The sequence below is a fragment of the Leucopleurus acutus genome (assembly GCF_964270905.1).
Source record: "Leucopleurus acutus genome assembly, chromosome: 4".
In the NCBI taxonomy this organism is placed as follows: Eukaryota; Metazoa; Chordata; class Mammalia; order Artiodactyla; family Delphinidae; genus Leucopleurus; species Leucopleurus acutus.
The window spans coordinates 86,919,379-86,941,991 of NC_139146.1; the positions used below are offsets into that span (position 1 = coordinate 86,919,379).

The 22,613-nt window shown below is 34.0% G+C and overlaps 1 protein-coding gene across 1 annotated transcript; it reads right to left on the minus strand.

Moving 5' to 3' along the window:
* Positions 1–9,883: 9,883 nt before the first annotated feature.
* Positions 9,884–14,258, minus strand: CSN3 (casein kappa; the record flags this gene model as incomplete). Its single annotated transcript, XM_082838157.1, has 2 exons — positions 9,884–10,342; positions 14,202–14,258. The coding sequence occupies 2 exons, from the start codon at positions 14,256–14,258 to the stop codon at positions 9,884–9,886; spliced, it is 516 nt and encodes a 171-aa protein (XP_082694283.1).
* Positions 14,259–22,613: the final 8,355 nt, after the last annotated feature.

The window sequence follows — 22,613 nt, forward strand, 5'->3', positions numbered from 1 at the left end:
TGCTCTGGGAGAGGCCACAATGGGGGAGGCCACAACAGTGAGAGTCCCACGTACCGCAAAAAAAAAAAATTGATGAGATCAACATGGTTTAAATGACCTCTTTATTTTACCAATTTCATAAAATAATTTCTCATTTATTTAAACAAGACCTCCAAGCAGTTCCTGGCTAACATATTTACTTTTATATTTGATAGAACATTATTAAAAAAACATAAAAGCACTGTAAGTCTCCCTTTTTTTTTTTTTGTGGTACATGGGCCTCTCACTGTTGTGGCCTCTCCTGTTGCAGAGCACAGGCTCCAGATGCGCAGGCTCAGTGGCCATGGCTCACGGGCCCAGCTGCTCCGTGGCATGTGAGATCCTCCCGGACTGGGGCAGGAACCCATGTCCCCTGCATCAGCAGGCCAACTCTCAACCACTGTGGCACCAGGGAAGCCCTCACTTTTTACTTATTGCAAAGGCCTATTTGCAGTTATGTTTAATGAATAGATTTTACTGAATTTTTCATGTTTCAAAACTTGCTTACCAATGGACAGATCATCCAAACAGAAAATTAATAAGGAAACACAAGCTTTAAATGACACAATAGACCAGGTAGATTTAATTCAGATTTATAGGAATTCCATCCAAAAACAGGAGATTACACTTTCTTCTCAAATGCACACTGAACATTTTCCAGGATAGATCACATCTTGGGTCACAAATCAAGACTCAGTAAACTTAAGAAAATTGAAATCATATCAAGCATCTTTTCTAATGACAACACTATGAGATTAGAAATCAATTACATGGAAAAAATGTAAAACACAAACAAATGGAGGCTAAACAATACGTTACTAAATAACCAGGAGATCGCTGAAGAAATCAAAGAAGAAATAAAAAAATACCTAGAGACAAATGACAATGAAAACACGATGACACAAAACCTATGGGATGCAGCAAAAGCAGTTCTAAGAGGGAAGTTTATAGCAATACAATCCTACCTCAAGAAACAACAAACATCTTAAATAAACAATCTAACACTACACCTAAAGGAATTAGAGAAAGAAGAACAAACAAAACACAAAGTTAGTAGAAGGAAAGAAATCATAAAGATCAGAGCAGAAATAAATGAAATAGAAACAAAGAAAACAATAGCAAAGATCAATAAAACTAAAAGCTTCTTTGAGAAGATAAACAAAATTGATAAACCATTAGCCAGACTCATCAAGAAAAAGAGGGAGAGGACTCAAATCAATAAAATTAGAAATGAAAAAGGAGAAGTTACAACAGACACCGCAGAAATGCAAAGCATCCTAAGAGACTACTACAAGCAACTCTGTGTCATATAAAATGGACAACCTGGAAGAAATGGACAAATTCTTAGAAAGGTTTAACTTTCCAAGATTAAACCAGGAAGAAATAGAAAATATTAAAAGACCAATCACAAGTAATAAAATTGAGACTGTGATTAAAAATCTTCCAACAAACAAGGACCAGGACCAGATGGCTTCACAGGGGAATTCTATCAAACATTTAGAGAAGAGCTAACACCCATCCTTCTCAAACTCTTCCAAAAAATTGCAGAGGAAGAAAAACTCTCAAACTTATTCTATGAGGCCACCATCACCCTGATACCAAAACCAGACAAAGATACTACAAAAAAAAGAAAATTAGAGACCAATATCACTGATGAATATAGATGCAAAATTCCTCAACAATATATTAGCAAACAGAATCCAACAACACACTAAAAGGATCATACACCATGATCAAGTGGAATTTATCCCAGAGATGCAAGGATTCTTCAATATATGTAAATCAATCAATGTGATACACTATATTAACAAATTGAAGAAGAAAAACCATATGATCATCTCAATAGATGCCGAAAAAGCTTTCAACAAAATTCAACACCAATTTATGATAAAAATCTCTCCAGAAAGTGGGCATAGAGGGAAACTACTTCAACATAATAAAGGCCATATATGACAAACCCACAGCATACATCATTCTCAATGGTGAAAACCTGAAAGCATTTCCTCTAAGATCAGAAACAAGATAAGGATGTCCACTCTCACCACTATTATTCAACATAGTTTTGGAAATCCTAGCCATGGCAATCAGAGAAGAAAAAGAAATAAAAATAATACAACTTGGAAAAGAAGAATTAAAACTCTCACTGTTTGCAGATGACATGATACTATACATAGAGAATCCTAAATATGCCACGAAAAACTACTAGAGCTAATCAATGGATTTGGTAAAGTTACAGGATACAAAATTAATGCACAGAACTCTCTTGCATTCCTATAAACTAATGATGAAAAATCTGAAAAAGAAATTAAGGAAACACTCCCATCTACCATTGCAACAAAAAGAATAACATACCTAGGAATAAACCTACCTAGGTAGACAAAAGACCTGTATGCAGAAAACTATAGGACACTGATGAAAGAAATTAAAGATGATACAAACAGATGGAGAGATATACCATGTTCTTGGATTGGAAGAATCAATATTCTGAAAATGATTCTATTACCCAAAGCAATCTACACATTCAGTGCAATCCCTATCAAGTTACCAATGGCATTTTTTACAGAACTAGAACAAAAAATCTTAAAATTTGTATGGAGACACAAAAGACCCTGAATAGACAAAGCAGTCTTGAGGGGAAAAAAACTGATCTGGAGGAATCAGACTCCCTGACTTCAGACTTTACTACAAAGCTAGAGTAATCCACACAATATGGTACTGGCACAAAAACAGAAATATAGATCAATGGAAAAGGATCAAGTGCTTTTGATAAACCCATGCACCTATGGTCAACTAATCTATGACAAAGGAGGCAAAGATATACTTTGGAGAAAAGACAGTCTCTTCAATAAGTGGTGCTGGGAAAACTGGACAGCTACATGTAAAAGAATGAAATTAGAACACTCCCTAACACCATACACAAAAATAAACTCAGTATGGATTAAAGACCTAAATGTAAGAGCAGACACTATAAAACTCTTGGAGAAAAACATAGGAAGAACACTCTTTCACATAAATCACAGCAAGATCTTTTTGGATCCACCTCCTAGAGTAACGGAAATAAAAACAAAAATAAACAAACGGGACCTAATGAAACTTAAAAACTTTTGCACAGCAAAGGAAACTACAAACAAGATGAAAAGACAACCCTCAAAATGTGAGAAAATATTTGCAAATGAAGCAACTGACAGAGTCTTAATCTCCAAAATTTACAAGCAGCACATGGAGCTCAATTTTAAAAAAACAAGCAACCCAATCCAAAAATGGGCAGAAGACCTAAATAGACATTTCTCCAAAGAAGATATACAGATTGCCAACAAACACATGAAAGAATGCTCAGCATCATTACTTATTAGAGAAATGCAAATCAAAACTACAATGAGATATCATCTCATACTGGTCAGAATGGCCATCATCCAAAAATCTACAAAGAATAAATGCTGGAGAGGTTGTGGAGAAAAGGGAACCCTCTTGCACTGTTGGTGACAATGTAAATTAGTACAGGCACTATGGATAACAGTATGGAGGCTCCTTAAAAAACTAAAAATAGAACTACCATATGACCCAGCAGTCCCCCTACTGGGCATATACCCTGAGGAAACCATAATTCAAAAAGAGTCATGTACCACAATGTTCATTGTAGCTCTATTTACAGTAAACAAGATATGGAAGCCACCTAAGTGTCCATCAACAGATGAATGGATAAAGAAGTTGTGGAACATATATACAATGGAATATTACTCAGCCATAAAAAGAAACAAAACTTAGTTATTTGTAGTGAGGTGGATGGACCTAGAGTGTATCATTCAGAGTGAAGTAAGTCAAAAAGAGGAAACCAAATAACATATGCTAACACATACATATGGAATCTGAAAAAAAAAAGGAAAAAATGGTTCTGAAGAACATAGTGGCAGGACAGGAAAAAGACCCAGACATAGAGAATGGATTTGAGGACACGCGGAGGCAGAAAGGTAAACTGGGATGAAGTGAGAGAGTGGCATGAACTTATATGTACTACCAAAAGTAAAATAGATAACTAGTGGGAAGCAGCTGCAGAGCACAAGGAGATCAACTCGGTGCTTTGTGACCACCTAGGTGAGATGGGGAGTATGGGAGGGAGATGCAAGATGGAGGAGATATGGGGATATATGTATATGTATAGCTGATTCACTTTGTTATAAAGCAGAAACTAACACACCATTGTAAAGCAATTATACTCCAATAAACATGTTAAAAGAAGAAAAAAGAATACACAAACTTTCAGGTCCATTTTTGTTCATCTGTCCCATTTATTACATTTATAGTCTTTATTCTAATAATATAGGCATCTGGCCATTACTCCATTTATCACATTAGGAAGATTAGGAAGAGGACAGGCCATCATTTCCTTTTTCTAAATAGTGTGGTAGAGTTAAGATAACGTAATACTGATACAGCAATTTGGTTATCGCTCTGTTGGCATTCAGCTTTCCTTCCTTGAAAACTGAGATTAAGTTATAAAAAGCATTATATATTTATACCTTAAATTGCTGTGATTGGTATGATTTTCAGTAATTTTCTTGAGTTTTAAATTGGCCTTTGGTAATTTGGTTTATGATCAGTAATAAACTGCTAAGGTCAACATTTTTTTTCCTAGATTTCGGTAAGGAACATCTAGATTATTTAATCCTATTAAATGGGTATTTCAGTTTCAATTATTAAAAACCCTTTTATTCCTTTACTTACTCATTTCTTTAGCAAACATTTATTTAGCTCTTATAATGTATTGGGCCTTACCTTGGAGAGGCAGTGGTGGGAGAACATAGTTCCTGGGCTCATAGGGCTTACATCCCAGCAGGAGAGGTGGACAGGGAGGTATAACAAATAGGAAAGGAATAGGTAGGGGGAAGGATGCTGTGGTAGCACATGAGTCGAGCACTTGATCTTGGAAGTTAAGGAAAGTTTTTCTTAAAGATATGATATCTAAGCCAAGGAGTCAAATTTTGGTTATGTGATAGGAATTACCCAAAGGATTTGAGCAGCTTCAGAAAAGTACTGGTGTTGATATTAATACAGCTAGGGTCATCTGGAGAGTTTCTGAGTCACTGGGGTGAATGGTATGAGGATCTAATGGGGAGAGATGAAATAGGAAGGTAGTATTAGTAAGATCATGAAAATTGGCCTTGTCTTGCGGACAGTGAATGTTCTTTACAAATAAGGAAATAAAAATTTATTGACTGTCCAGTGAAAGTAGGGTACTATAATGAATGTCTTAGGCTAAAAGTTTTTTGTCCAAGCAGTAAGATAACAAAAGCTGGTGTACTGAATTTCTAGAGTTCAGAACAAAACTCTACCATTTAGTGGCTTTTTTAAATTTAATTTTTTAAAAATTATTTTCATTTTATTTTATTTATTTATTTTTAACATCTTTATTGGAGTATAATTGCTATACAATGGTGTGTTAGTTTCTGCTTTATAACAAAGTGAATCAGCTATACATATGCATATATCCCCATATCTCCTCCCTCTCCCTCTTGTGTCTCCCTCCCACCCTCTCTATCCCACCCCTCTAGGTGGTCACAAAGCACAGATCTCCCTGTGCTATGTGGCTGCTTCCCACTAGCTATCTATTTTACATCTGGTAGTATATATATGTAGTGGCTTTTTTTTTTTTTTTTTTTTTTTTTTGCGGTACACGGGCCTCTCACTGTTGTGGCCTCTCCCGTTGCGGAGCACAGGCTTCGGACATGCAGGCTCAGCGGTCATGGCTCACGGGCCCAGCCGCTCCGCGGCATGTGGGATCTTCCCAGACCAGGGCACGAACCCGTGTCCCCTGTATCGGCAGGCAGACTCAACCACTGCGCCACCAGGGAAGCCCTGTAGTGGCTTTTTGTTCTTGGGCAAATTAATCTCTCTGAGTCTCGGTTTCCTTGTTTATATATGAACATAATAATAGTGCCTCTCTAAGGGAGTACTATGTGAAATAAATAAAGTAAAACCTGTAAAATACTTGATACAGAGCCTAACACGTATATCAATAAATCAAAAAATGTTATTGTCCACTTTATTTATCTGCTACCCAGGGTCACACAGTTAAGCAATTTTGAGCTAAACCTTTAATTCAGTTTTATCTAAATCTAAGGCCTATAAATTTTCACTCTCTTATGTTTAACTACTTTAAAGTTGTGTTCACATATACAAAATGAGGATTAATAAGAAATTATTTTAAGAGGTTATTGATGAAGATTAAGAGGTTTCTATGTGTGAAAGCTCTTTATACATTTTAAAGTGCTAAATAAATATTTATTATATAACTTATCACTGCATTTGTGGAAGACCTGAGAACTTTCAGGTAAGGCTGTGTTACAAGACTGAATAATAAGATGTTTTTCTAATCTCATTAGTCTGTGAGGTCCTAGAGGCGGGGAGGAAACATGCTGTATTCACATGGTGGGCATTTGGCAAATAATTGAAAAATGAATATGTGTAAATCTCCAGATCCCATTTCTTTTCTGTGCTAAAGATATAATTTCTCATATACACTGCCTTCACGTGAATGGACCCTTGCATCTGAAAGTAATTTATCCAAATCTAAAATAACCAACTCACCAATGTATTTTCTTAACATGTAAATAGTAGTTGAGGGATTTACTCTGCCATATTACTTACACAGTAAACTCTAACTGGTTAATCCAATTGGTACAAAAGTTCAGATAATGTCATATCAGGGAGGTAAGTGTTTTATTTAAAATCCTACTTTTAACAACTCTTTTTATTAATGTTATTTTAGTTAGACATATTATTGTATTAATATGAGCCAATATTAAGACAAGAATATTTTTCCTGTTTCACAGTATTTTGTTTCATATTTTATTTCACCACCCAGTGTGGAAATGCTTTTATAGTAGTGTTCACAAGATTAAAAACAAGGATTTTAAAGCAAAATTATCCGTGTTCAATTCCAGTTCCACTTGGAGAAAATTACTTCAATTCTCTTTCATAATAATAATAGTAACAATAATAATAATATGTAGTCCATGAGTAACTATTAAAAGATTGAATATATATGAGCAAAGAGAAAATTGGCCTATAATATATAGCTGTTGATTGCTTATTATTATTATTGTTGTTTTGTATTCCATAATAATTCTTATAGTACTTTGAGATAAATGTTTTATTAATTAATGAAATAAATTCTATTTCTTCCATCCTTTAACTTCATTTTTCTAGAAATTAGTAATATTATTAAAGATCATAGCAAATGAAGCCCAGCCATGCCATGTTCCTGACCAGCCCTCTCTTCCAGACTCTAGCATTTGAGTGAGAGAGAAGGTAAAGTTTTGTAAACCACTCCTAACAATAGAACATCTATTGAGGGTTTCAGCAAAAGAGTGACACTAAGCCCTTTGTACGGGTTGAGTGATTTGTATTTTTCCTGGCATGATGTGTTAAATATGGAGCAAGCACATACATGACCCACTCATTTTACTTGCAATATTTCATTAAGGGAAAAACTGCCATATTTTTGGACCTTGAGTATTCACCAATTTTTGTAGACTGGAAGACCTCAATTCCATAAGCTTCCTGGTGTGTGTGTGTGTGTGTGTGTGTGTGTGTGTGTGTGTGTGTGTGTGTGTGTTTGTATGAATGTGAGTTTGACAGGTGTGAGACTATAGCTTCAAGTCTGGCGGAAACTGGTTCATGCAGGTCAAGAGTCAACTCTTGTTTATTTTGCCATATATCTATCTGTGTTTGTAGTTGTGGTCATCTGTAACCTGTCTGTATCTGGAATTTGCTCTTGGGAATGATCTAGACTAAAATTAGCATTACATTTGGACACCTAAATTTAATGCTACCTCTAGAGTTCTCATGGCTCCCAAGAGTCACTTTGTGGTCTTCTGGAGTTGAACACTATAGCTTAGTTCTTCTCTGGTCCCAATGACTTAGCCATAAATTTAGATGTTCCAGTGTCATCCTGCAGAAGATGTTCTTAATCAGTATTAAACCATGGACCACTTTGAAAATCAGACGAAATTATGAAATTTGCCTCCAATTAAATGTGTGTACTCAAACTCACACTAAATTTATCTTGGAATTTCAAAGTCTCAAATATCCCTGAGGTGTATTCACAGACTATTTCAAATTAAGAGATCCATTGCATTCAATTGGCTTTATTATGCAGGAATCAAAAAATTAAATGTGGCATGGATGTAAAATGTAAGGGGAGAAGAGAAAGGAGCCGAATCTGTGAAAATCATTTTCTCTCTTCACTGAAGGCAGACAACTGGCTAAAGGACAGTGTGAAGCAGTCACTTGGTTTCAGAAAGACCTATAAAAATGACAGTTTAGGAATTTAGTTCATAATGTGCTAACCGTTCTCATGATATGTAGACTTTTATTTAGCTTCCAATTTGCCTAATGTCTGTATCAAGGAGTCTATCAAATTAAATATCTAAATTTAAATATTTAAATTCCACATATAGTGAACTGAAATAACTGCCTTCACCTGATATTTACAGAAAGACACAGTCCTATACATTCTTTTTTATAAGTGATATTATACAGTGGTTTTAACTTAGAAATCTAGGTTCATTAGTTTTGAACAAATGTAACTACTGAGATAATGATTATTCTGTTAAAAACAATCATGTAATAATGTATTTTAATCAATAAAATGGACAATTGAATACTCAGTTACTTGCTTTCATGTTGTCTCCATTAATTTTCTCCTTTTGTTTTCAAAAATTTAATGAGTCAAAGATTTATTAACTTATGTTTTTTTTTCTTACCAGAAGTCTTATTAAACATAACTCAATAATAAAATTTACACATATGCTGATCTTGGGAAATTATAGTTTGTTTTCTGTTTTTTCTTTTGCAAATTAGTCCATATGGAAATAGGCGACATACTAATGAAGCCTCACTATCTGAAATCAAGCAGGTTTGATTTGGTTCCCAGTTTTGAACTTTCTAGCTGTAGTAACTTGCATTTATCGGCTTTTTTTGTGTGTGTGAATTCAGGATGGTAATATAATCCATTCCACATGGCTGCTACAGGAATAAACTGAGATAGTTATGTAGTTTTGATAATTTAGTAAGGACTTGAGATGTTAGTTGAAAATAAATTTTAGTATTTACTAATTTTACTTTATCTTTTCTAAAGCATTACAGTTCATGACTGATCACTTTTTACAACTCATTCACAATATGCTTTCTCACTTGAACCTCATAGCAACCAAAATTATGAGAAACTGAAAGTTCGTTGAGAGTAATGACTTGCCTAAGATCACACAATGGAAGAAGCAGCCTTCTCTGATTTAATGCTGTTACCACTATGTCACACTGAGTTGTATTTTAAATCAAAAAGCTACATGGGAAGCCTATCATTTCCTTTCACTCTATTCATACCAAAATTAGAGTGCAAGAACACTGTTGAATGCAAGAACACTGTTATACAATTAAAATGTATTTAAACTCATATCTTATATACATTGTTCTAAGGAGTTGCATTTTTGAGATAAGAAAAATCATGAGTTTAATAGTCATTTACTCCACTGTCTTTGTCTGTGAATAGGAATAAAATAAAACAAATAGATTCTAGGAGTGTTCCAGTTGTTGAAAAAAGTTTGATAAAAAAGTTCCCAATTTTTCTTCATTTTGTAAAATACGATTATTTTTCATTTCTTGTTGGAAAAGAATCTAGTGTATCAATGCTAAGGCACCACCAAATTAAAGTTATAATTACCCTGCTCCTGTAACAGATTTAATTTATCCATCTATACTATTTTAGATTTTATGATTGTTTTGATAAATCCATGAATCTTGTCTATTATTCATTTTGTCTTTTGCTCATTTACCTGTGTTGTCTTCTTTGATGTTTCCTTAGTTTTTAGACCACAGGTGAAGTAACTTGGACTGTGGTGGTCTCAGGTGTACTCGTGATGGATTCTGAGGAAGCTTCTGGAGTAACTACAGTGTTCACTATTGGTTCAGTGGTAGGTATAAGTGTAGGCTCATCAGTAGCAATGGTACTGATGATAGGGATGACTGTTTTATCCTGAGTTTTCTTTGGTGGAATGGCAAGAAATGATGGACGTGGGTGTGGGTGATGTGCCACAGTAGGTGGGTAGATATTTGGCAGGAATTGCCATTGAGGAATTTGGGCATGTGGCCTAACTTCAACTGGCTTTGCATAATATGGGTAAGGCATAAATTGGTTATTAATTAGTATAGCTGGTCTGTGCTGGTAGTAATTGAGTCCATAACTAGGATACCTACTCAGCACATAATGAATTGGGATATATTTTACTGTTTTTTCTTTGAACAATCTTTCATCATTCTCACAGCGCTGCAAAAAGAATAAATTATGCAGAATAGTATTATTGTAGGCTAGAATGAAGAGATGTCTTAAATCAGAATTTTTTGAAATACAACATTACAGTATTTGATGTTAAGTAAGTACAACATTGAACATAGTGAACCCAGCAACCATATTATTTTACAACATATGGATTTGTACACTTCCCTTCCACTTCTTGATTTTCAACAAACGTTAAAAATAATATTAGTTAAAAAAAAATTAGATGAGCTAATCCATAATGTAAATCATATTGACCAGAGCTTGGCATACACAAAAAGTGCTCAGTAAATGCTGTACATTATAAGTACCACAGCTAGACCAGTCTCATAGAGTGCTTTGACATACAGTATACAAACATACTACACACAGAAAAAACTATGTATATATTTTTCCTTATACGTGTATATATACATTCTCACCACATGTTGTAATTGTATTTTATTTATCGAAGGATTAGGCTGAGGGCACATTTTTTTCTAAACTAATTATAGCAGAATAGTAAAATAATGTGATATGGATTTCTGGATTTATACTTTGGATTTTTTTCAGCCTAGTTTTATCCATTAAAGATCAGTTAGGAAATTTTCTATTTTTATTTGCTTCAGTTCTATTAATTATGTGCAGTTATAAAAATATGTCATTAGATCTTTCCATATACATAGAAACAAATCAACAAAATTACATGGCAAAGCAAGCCTTTCTCATGAATGGAGACCTATTCATTCAAACAGATTGGGGAAACAAAAGGTAGAAGTAAATACAAGTGTATTAGAAGTATTCAAAGAAGGGTCAGAGAGGGATCTTTCCCCAAGTCTTAAAAAGTAGACAGGAGAAATATTAAACTTTGCTTTTGTTTTCATTTTTTCCCACTACTAAATTCTGAGAGGGTTTTCTCATGTTACTAAATACATATGAAAATCAAAAGACATGACTTGGCCTACAAAATGATACTGAGATTTTCAGATAAACATTGAGATTGATTCATATGATTGGTTGTTGAAGTGATGTTTTTTACAAGGATTATTAGATTATTTCATGGAGTTTAAATATTTACTTAGTGTTTAGACAGAGGCATTTTAATATCATTAAACTTTGCATAATATTATACTTTGGAGTTCATATCTCTATGGGAAACATTTGAACTTACTGTTGATTGTTCCTGGTTTTGCCCCTCTGCACTCTGGCGAGATTCAGAGAAAGAATGAGAAATAAGAAGTTAAAAAAAAGCAAGAAAGAGTCTAGATTTTCTTGTGGTTTTAAAAATGTCTTTTATATCAAAGACAAAACATTTTTTTGTTTTTATTTTAGTATTGTAAAATATTATAAAGCACTTTCCATGGTTAACTAACCATAGTCTGTGAACCACTCAAGAAGTGACATAAATATACTAACTAAAATAGTAATAATGAGCTCCATGGATAAGTTGTCTTTAAAAATCACTGTTTAGGGAGAAAAATTCAAGGTTGAAAAGAATATGATCATTTGACCCCAACAAATGTAATACATGATATTTGCTTAAATGAAGAACATGAACAACCTATATTCAGTTTGTACTGAATATACATTGTTAAAAATAAGAGGAGCGTTGAGCATATTTTTCTGTTTTTGTTCTCCTACTAAGATGATTATGAGGTTTTCTTGATTAAAAATATCTAGCAAAACGTCAGTATATAAGTGTATAAATAATACCATTTAAAAAATCAAATTTTGTGTATTTATAGTGTTTTTCTTAATTCTGGATTACAACCTTCATAGGAAATCAGGAGTCAGCAATTTTATGAAGCTTTAAAACTCACAAAAGTTTTATAAACTTTTGAGTGAGTTCATAATGGTAAATATTTTAAAAATGACAGTTCTAGTTTAAGACTTTACACATATCACTTGGATATAAAAGACTCTACAAAACTTTTGGAAGTTGTAGGTATAGAAAATCAGAGATTAGAAAAAAAATACTGGTGTGTAATACGAGACAGAGACTTATTTTTCTCCAAATTTATTAAATCACTAGTTTAAAATTTAGAAAGTTATATAAATATTGAAAGTTTGCCTATACTCAAAAATCCTGATAATCTAGACATTTAAATATAATACCAATCTATATGTATTATGTATTCCTGGTATATGTTCATTTTAGTATCTTGTATCTTACTTCTTTTAAAAGAAGTTTGATCTCTCATAGCAGTTTTCCATTATATCATAGTTTTCATACTTACATATTCATAGTAGAAATATAAATAATCAATGACTATGTCATGAAATGTTTGTTCTTTATTGTTAACCATTAAAGCTTTTTCCAAAAAATGTTTTATTATAAATAGAGAGATGAATAACATCTGGATATCAGTGGCCTTTTAAATAGTTTTAATTGATTTCTTAAGACAGTTTTTCAAAAATGTGATTTTGGGGGAGAAATTCTTCGATAGAAATTATTAAACTGCTGTACAGAAAATTTATGCCAACTTATAATGCCACCAGTAGGCTATAAGATTGTGCAGTTCATCTCATAATTGCTAGTAATAAATTGTATCTTAACTATTTTTATTTTGGAGAGAAGGAATAAATTTAGCACATAAAAGATGTTATCATATTGTTGTTTTAATTTGTATAATTTTGATTGCTCATAAGATTGGATGGTACAATCTATAAACTTTCATTCTTCTTTTGAATTATTTCTTCATGTCTGTGGGGCTTGTAGCTTTGTGAAAACCAGAAGGAGTATTTGGGGGCTAGAGCAGGCTCAAGTAGCTCAAGAAGAGGTTGCTATAGGTCAGGCAGTTGTGGATCACTTTCTGATTTAAACTTTAATCGTTTTCACTCAAAGAGAAAACCCAAGTTCTAAATATGCAGGCCACAATAAAATCAAATTTCAGAGAATAAATGAAAGAAAATAAATGTGAAAGCCATAGTAATTCAAATATTTAAAAAGTTTGACTCCAAGAATTTACCTAATATAATTATTTGAGATATTAACTTAAAAGAAAATCTAAATTTAATAATAAATGAATTATGAAACAAGGACTAGCATCCTCCCATATTTTAAAATCTAAGAGGAGGTCACAAAACATGAGATGTTTGCCTTCTGTACTTGCTATTGGCAAATAAGTGCCTGGGATCCCCAAATGAACATGAAAATAAAACAGAGCAATAGGCAAAACAATAAGGAAAACAAGTCAAAAAAATTAAAAGAAAAAAAAATTCCAAACATTTTTCTTGTTCCAATAGCCTTGATACACAGCATGTAATTCAAGAAAATGCCTGAAAATCATAGAGTTGTTTGTGGATATAAGCCCTGAGAAGGAGTCTCAATTGACATAATGGAAAGATTATAACAAAAATTACAATATGTTTAAATGTTAAAAGTACCTGTCAAGTTATTTGAAATTGGTAAAAAAGCTTAAACGAGCTCCTAATCTTTTAAGAACTTAGTCCCTTAAGGGATTGGAGTCTGCACGAGATAGGAATTTAATTAAAAACATTTCTGCTCCTGGTCTATGATTTCTGTATTTATTTTTTGTGAATTTTTAGATCACATTATAATTTAAAAATATTTACTGTTTTTTCCCCCAAAATGTATTTTCTCTATCATATGAGAATTTTAAAGGTTTTCTATACATGATAAAGTATGAGTTCTTGATTCCTGGAAACCAGAAGTATATTCAGAAGAACATGACTTTAATTTTATAAGAGAAATAAATGTAAAAATAAATTACTATTAGGAAAATATAGTTAGTATGCAGCTGTTTTGTTCCATAAAATATGACTGTATTTAGAAATTTACATAATTAGAGACCTTAAATAAATTTTTTAAAAAGTTTTGATACAAATTGATCAGATGAAATTAACTCACCAAAAAAGGTAGGGTTAATGCCAGGATAGTCACAACTAGGTAAAAACTCTTCATCATTGCACCTAAAAATAAAAATTAAAAACATTACATTAGGGCTTCCCTGGTGGCGCAGTGGTTGAGAGTCCGCCTGCCGATGCAGGGAACATGGGTTCGTGCCTGGGTCTGGGAAGATCCCACATGCCTTGGAGCGGCTGGGCCCATGAGCCATGACCGCTGAGCCTGCGCGTCCGGAGTCTGTGCTCTGCAACGGGAGAGGCCACAACAGTGAGAGGCCCACGTACCGCAAAAAAACAAACAAAAAAAACCCATTACATTAAAAGGGTCTGTTGCTAATAATTTAAGAGTGATTTGGAACAATGTTATCTTTGGTTTAAGGGGAAAGAAAGAGTCAGATTTAGGGGTAGATTTAGCCAATGTGGAAAATCTATTTTATCAAAAGCTTTAGAAAAACCAAACAGTATAAACGGAATGAATTTAATATTTGGTTATATTACTGAAAGTACCATTATAAGGTTAATCATATACTCATTTTACATGCACCAAGAACCTACTAGGAACAAAGCACTGTGTCAAATGTTGAGATTATCAAGGTGAATTGGTCTTGCCAAGTAACATCAATTTTAGGAAGAGAGTTGCAACACACACAAATCACTGTTAGAGGAAAGAAAGTAGAAAATGTCACAAAAGTGGTTTTCTACAGGTAGAAGTTTTCAGTTAAGAAATCAACAAATTATTTCTGTAGGAGATAGCATTATAGGTGTGACTTGCCCATGCAGAGATTAATAGAGAGAAACTTCAAGTAGAGGAGAAAGTCTTGGGAATATCTATGGGCATTTGAATAGAAAGAAGGGAAATACAAAGTTGGAAAGAAAGTTGAGGGAAGAAAAAGTAGAGGTCTTAAATGCTAGGTTGAAGAATTAGGCATGCCTTTCTAAACAACGGAAAGCAGTTGAGTGGTTTCAGATTAGAGAATGAGGTGACTGCACATTCCTTTGGAGAACTGAGTTCTATCTCAGGCTCTATCTCTACTTGTGTAATTTTGGCCAAGTAATTTCCTTTATCTGGGCCTTACTACTGTTACCTATAAACAAAAGTTAGAACTGAAATTTATGAAATTCTATAATTCCACGATTAATCTAACTGGAATGTGTAAAATGGAGGACATGGGGGGTATACTGAAACTGCATCTTTCATAATCTGCTTCTCCAGTAATCAAAAATGATGTGATTAGCTTGATCATTTTAATGAAAAAATATGATATGACAATTACAGGTCTCTGGCTGAAATATTTGAAGAAATAAATTAGCCTTACCTTTGTAAAGGAGTATAGGGTAGTCACACATATTTATTTGATTTTTTAAAAAAATAAATTGCTTTTTATGAAAGATACATATGACACTTCAAACTTTTAATATTTAAATACATATTGTATTTATGAAGCAAATATTAACTACGTCTTGTTGCAGCTATTGTTATTGCTATACTTGTATAGACTTGAAACCTACAAACTGAGTTTTACAAAAGAGGGTTACAGAGTTAAAGTTCAGGCTTGGTAAAGAGAGCACACACCGGACTCCATTCACCTTTGATTTTCAGCTAAGAATGATTAGAAATGCTGTCTACTAAACTGACTTCAGAACCTCTGATGGGATACCATTGGATGGAAAAGAACTCATGTGTGATCAAATTTGAACAACCTACAGCATAGGTTGTTTCCTCTCAAGTTTCACTGAGAAGAATGGAGTTCCTTATTAATTCTTTACTTGCCAGTTAACTTTTTCTTAATTGAAATAGATTTGACATATAACATTGTGTAAATTTAAGGTGTACAACATGTAGATTTGATGTATTTGTATAATTGTAATATGGTTGCAATTGTAGTGATAATTAACACTTCTGTCATGTCACATAATTATTTCTTTTTTGTGGTTGGAATAATTAAGATCTAGTCCCTTAGCAAGCTTGATGATTATAATACAGTATAGTGAATATAGAAAACAATATTATACAATAATCACTGTTTAACTTTTAAGACTGTAGACTGAATAATAATATTTCCATGGTGAATCACAGACTTCTTTACAATTCATGCAAAATTGTAACACAAGCATACTCACACAAAAACAATCTGTAAAATGATAGTAGTTCCTCCATTTTTAGCATAAGCAGAAATCAGAGAGATAAAACCATACTTCACTTGTCAGTTACTTAAACCAATGAGTACTTGAATTTGCCTTCATCACTTGGTAAGACAGAAAAATTTGTGAAACAGAAGAACTATTCAGCTTTCATTAGGATATGTAAGTCATGTTTTTTTTAAAAGCTATATTATAACAAATAAAATTATAACCTTTAGATATAAATAAAATTTTGAAATTAATTAAGGGATCAATCTAGATTATTATGCACTTTCATCTTCCTAAGAAGTTAGCCCTCCACATTTGTCTGTAGGAATAGGTTCATTGTCTTGAACAATGAACCTTTCTTTAGAATTTACATTGTCTTCAGTAGTTTAGCCAGTATCAAACCTTGACTTTAACACAAAGTGAAGTTAAAAATAAATTTGATGATAACATACAGAATCTAAGGTTTAGGTTAGAAACTAATATCAAAATGATGCCAAGGCATATTCAAGCTTAACAATAAAATTAAAAGGAAGAAAATGTGCTTCTAAAATAACATTGGTGGTGTTATTAGTAACTACTGTGATAAAGAATCATTCTCTCTGAACGTTTTAATATGATTACCTTTCCTTGTGCCCGTCAGGTCTTGCTTGGCAGTAGGTTGAGTTGGCCTCTCAACTGTAGGGAAGACCCAAGGTAAATAACTGGAGACTAATTAAAGGGTGTTAGTGCCTTGCGTCATGCAATTTATATTCCTTCTACATTGTACCCAATAGGAAGATGACAGAAAGGAAAGATTTGATGATAGCAGGACCATCTTTGCGTCTATCTCGGTTAATGAAATGCAGAGGGGGAAATAGAGCTGTCATTCATAAGGTTTGGAAAGAGATTATTCACACGAGTTAAAGAATGAATTTTTATATTTTATGAAAAGATATGGAGAAGTTTTAAAAATATTAACTGCATTCTTAATCAACTAACTATACCTATTTGAATTTAAAGCTATTATTAAAATGAAAAATAGCTAACCACAGCACTTTTACATTTCAAATGTTTCTTTTTAATTTAAGACCCTGGATATCAAGTGACCCTATATATATTATGGGCTGTGGTTGGTCATATTCTTCCAGAATTACAACCATCAATATTTAAAAACTAGAAAACTGACCATCTCTTATATACTCAAGAACAACTTCTTACAAGTTATATCCAAATATAAAATAGTTTAATCAATATAAAGTAGGGATCCATTTGCATTTTATTCTTCAGTAAGTTCATGGTATAAGCATGCAATAAGCACCTGTTGATTGATTAACCTCTTATGAATCAAAGGTGCACTTAGATTCTTAAATTTCAATAATATAGGTGAACCATTCTGGATGTATAAAATTAAAGTATTGAATTCAGAATAATTGTTCTGTTTCAAAGACAGCTCATTCTGACTTACAAAATATATATCATAAAACCACCAATATGGGGAATATTTTGGTAAAATACAGCTAACCAAATAATTTGCCTAGATAATTCAGGGAAAAATATTTTCTTTTGCTTACATTTCTCTGGAAAAAAACATTAACTGTGACTTCACTTTAGCTGTGAAGTCCTGGCCAGATTGAGGTATTTACAGGAATCAATGTAGGACTGCCAGAATACAAACAAGAAATAACAGCATTGTGTTGTGTTCCTCTTTTTCTTAGAAGTATTTCATGTCTGAGAAAGTTAAGAATGATGTTCACAGCCCTGAAATGCTTATTCAGTTTGTACAGAGTAAGTTGAGATTTTCTATTTCTCAAAATAGTTGATTTCTGCAGTTCAGAGAAAGATGGCAGAGTTTCAAAACTGCTAAAACATGCTGCTAAAGTAGTAAGACCAGCCAATCTATTTGGACTGTTCAGTTACATCATTTTCCTTTGGTCATCTGGGTCAAGTGATGGTTGGAAGATTATGTTCTGGTCAGTCCTCAAATTATGAATGTATTCTGTTCCACATGGTAATTTCTTTGCCATTGATGTAGAGCCATAAAATGATACTGATTTTCAGTTGAGAGTTTACTTATTTAATTCACAAGTACCAGAGATTCAGAGTACCTTCAATGACATTGTTTTGTCAGGATAATATATTTTACCTGGGGATGCTAGGAATCCTTCTCCCTACTAAAAGAAAAACATTTCTACATTTCTTCTGGGCCCCTTGGGAACTTTGCAAAACTAGATATTATTTTTTTAGCACTTAAATTATTTCAGGTACTGTTCCAGGCATTAAGGATAAATTAGTAGCCAAAGCAGGCAAAGATTGTTGCCCTTGTGGAGCTGATAGTCTAACATTTACTTGAATACTAGTGACACTGAACATTCCCCATATCACGTATATCCACCTTGGGTAATCTAAGAGAGCTAAAGAGTTTTGAGTGATTGTTGTAGACAAATTAGGTGAATTCTATTCTGGAGCTATTCAGATACCCTAGTGTTTTCCAAAGAAAAGCTCTTAAAAGAAGAATCAGATCTCCTACAAAATGAAATCTCCCAGGGTGTCAGTATGATGCTGAACAGTCTCCAAACTTGTTGTGTTTGTGATCTAGAACTGATTCACCAGCCTTGATCTAGTCACGTATTCATCTGAGGGGCCATGATGGACTCCTGAAACATCCCTGGAATATGGGAGGAGCACCAGCAGGGCTTCTCAGTCAAGCTACTGATTCCTTGAGTTTAGATCCTGGTAAGCAGTGTCCATTTATATAACTCTGACACACTGGAGCTATTGTATTTTGTAAGAAGTTCATATTTCCAACGCTATGAAATAAACATTTTGTGATAAGTGGAAAGATGATTATTGACTTATATGCATTCTTTTACCCATAGCAGCTTCCTCTTATTCTGTTAGTGTTTCTTACATCTGTTATGTACTTTATTTCTATTTTCTCTTCTTTTGGTGGTATTAACTTGCACGTGGTTTCATTATTATTTTTTCTGTCTCATCTTATTTTTTTAGCAACTTCTTTAGTACCAGGCTGATCTCAATACCATGTGCTTGAAGTACACCAATGTTTGTGATAGTAGTCACAATGTAAATAACTAACATAACTTCCTATATTATTAATTCTTAAAACATCAGAAAGGTAACATTTTAGTGTAGAAATTTGTATGCTTCAGAAACCATTGCCATTGTGTAAAACCCATGGGAAAATAGCATAAAATGCTCTTAAATTTGTTTTAACACCAACAAAGTGGAATATCAAAAGTTTGCTCTCCTGTAGATCATTCAGTTAAATAAAAAATGCACAGACATATACAGTTCTTATTAAAAAATAAGGTACTTTGGGGAATAGAGTAGATAGTCATGATCTCTACTTGCAGGAAACATCTAAAGAGAACATGTTTTCAGGTGGACATTGATAGGAAGACTATGAGGAGACATTGGATGTCATCTGGAGCCCAGAAGGGGGTGTCATTCTGACATTAACATTAATGCACACCTAATTTCACGCTTTAGTGACTTTCCAGGGTTTCTGGGTCCCATTTAAAGACACAGATTACAAAATACAAGAGGTAATCAAGAAAACTTTTCAGGGCTTCCCTTCCCCGGTGGCGCAGTGGTTGAGAGTCCGCCTGCCGGTGCAAGGGACACGGGTTCGTGCCCCGGTCTGGGGAGATCCCACATGTCATGGAGCGGCTAGGCCCGTGAGCCATGGCCGCTGAGCCTGCGCGTCCGGAGCCTGTGCTCCGCAACGGGAGAGGCAACAACAGTGAGAGGCTCGTGTACCGCAAAAAAAAAAAAAAAAACGAAAAAATGAAAAGTTTTCATTTCTGTAAGGTGTTAATTAGCCACTGTGGTCTTAGGGCTCTCAGTAATTCTGTCCTACATTTACTCCCATAGGTCTTTTATTCCTTTTTGGCCATTCAAAACAGATAGGTCAACTTTGACCTCCATGTGGCCAAATCCACTGCTAACATTTAGATCTTCTGCTTAGTCAACCTCAGCAGCCTTTCGAATGGTGATTGGTCTTTCAGACTTGTAAGATTTCTTTCTCTGATTTTTTCCTCTCAAATTACTGGCTGCTCTTACTTTCTTTCTTGATTCCTTTTATTTTCTTCAAACTTTAAAGTTAGGAAAACTTTCAAAGATCCTTCCTGAGTTCACCACTCCTCTACCTTTCCCCTTAGTCTCTATCTTTAATATCATTCTAGTTGACCTACTCCATTCCTATAGCCTTAAATATCATCTACATGCAGTTGACTTCACTGAACTACAGATTTAAGTATCTAAGAGTTTTGTAACACCTCTGTTTGTATTTGAATTAGACACCCCAAATTTACCATGAACAAAACCTAATATTTGATCTACAAACATATCCCTGTCTCAAATAAGTCCTCCATTAGTCTTTTCCTTTTTAATAAATGGTGATATGATACCCAGTGGCTCAAGAGAAAATCCTATGGGTCATCTTTTGTCCCACCTCCCTTAAGATCCATTAGAACGATAAGCCCTGTCTTAACAATATATGCTGAATCTGCCACCACTTTCTAGTCTTACCTAGTGAGGCCCAGCTACTGACATTGCACACCTGACTATCACAACAGTTCCCTGTCTGATCTCACTACTTTCACTCTTGTCATCTTACAATCATTCTTTACATAGCCATAAAAATGTTATTTTTGGACATATATCTAATATGATTATTCTCCTGCTTAAAATTTTCAATGGCTTTCTATAGCACTTAGAATAAGTTCTAAACCCTTTATCAGAGCCTACTAGTCTCTTTTTATTCCTCTTATCTTATCTTCTACCAATCTTTCTCTCAGTACATGCCAGCTTCAACAACCTTTCTGTTCCTAGAAAATACCAAACTCTGGGATTTCTGGGAAAATCAGGAACTTTTCACTTGTGTTCATAGTCTCAGAAATGTTCCTACCCCAGTTTTTCTCACTACTGTCTCCCATATATTACTCAGGTTTCAGCTTGAATATCTTCTTCTCAGGGATGCTTTCCTTGGCACTTTTTCTGAGTAGTCATTTCCTTTTCTTCATCACTCTATTATTTTACTTTATAATTTTCTTCATAACTTATCACAAAAAGAAATGATTTTAAAATTTTGTATATGTTTGTTTACTATTCTCTGTCTTCTTCCACAGAGAAGAAGAAAAGGAAATGACTTAAAGGAAAGCTAGGATATAGCTTTCCCAGTGCCTAGACCTTTGTCAGGTACATATGAGACACTCAAATATTTGTTGCAGAAATGATTAATTATATAGACTATTTGTTTAAGTTGAAAATTTTGGCCTCACTCCACACTACTGAGTAAGAATTTTTAGGTGGAGAAGTGTCCCTGGAAATCTGCACAGTTACTAAGAGTCTAAATATTTTTTTGTTCAGAGGGAAGTTTGGAAATCACTTTCTTCTTGATGAAGTCAGAACCCGGTCATGAAGAACTTCTAAAGTGGACAAGCATATTATCTGTTTCCCCTGGAATTCTAATTTATTTCACTGAAGAGCTAGTGTATGCAGTTAAGTGATGGAATTTTCTGGGATTAATTTTTCTGTGAAAGCATTAGAACTGACTTCCCCTGACTGCTGGGGAAGCTGGGCTCAAGCTGGACTCTCATTTGGAGTGACTGCAGCTGGATTTCAGTATGGCCCTCTGGATTTTTTCATTCCAGTACCAAAGTCTTGGATTGTTGAGGGAAACTGGAGGCTTTCTTAAGCTATGGGAGGGACGGGCACTTCAGCTGTCAATGCCTCACTTTCCACCTTGTTTTGTTGCTGTTAACTGCCTTCAGCTACCTTGATTTGATGCAACTTTGGCAGGAAGTTTCAACTCTGCCTGGGTATTAATAAACTGACATACAGAAATCTGGGAAAATACTACCTTTCGGAAATCTTAGCTAATTGTATACGAAAATAACGCATCAGGTGATATTTGTTTTCTATATTTGTATAACAGAAATGTTATATACTAAACAAGAATATTACTAAGATATTTATTACCATTCCTTTTCTTTCTCAGGTCAGAGTTTCTTCCTTTCTTTTTTTTTTTAACATCTTTATTGGAGTATAATTGCTTTACAATGGTGTGTTAGTTTCTGCTTTATAGCAAAGTGAATCAGCTATACATATACATATATCCCCATATCTCCTCCCTTTTGTGTCTCCCTCCCATCCTCGCTATCCCACCTAGGTGGTCACAAAGCACCAAGTTGATCTCCCTGTGCTCTGCAGCTGCTTCCCACAAGCTATCTATTTTACATTTGGTAGTATATATAAGTCCATGCCACTCTCTCACTTTGTCTCAGTT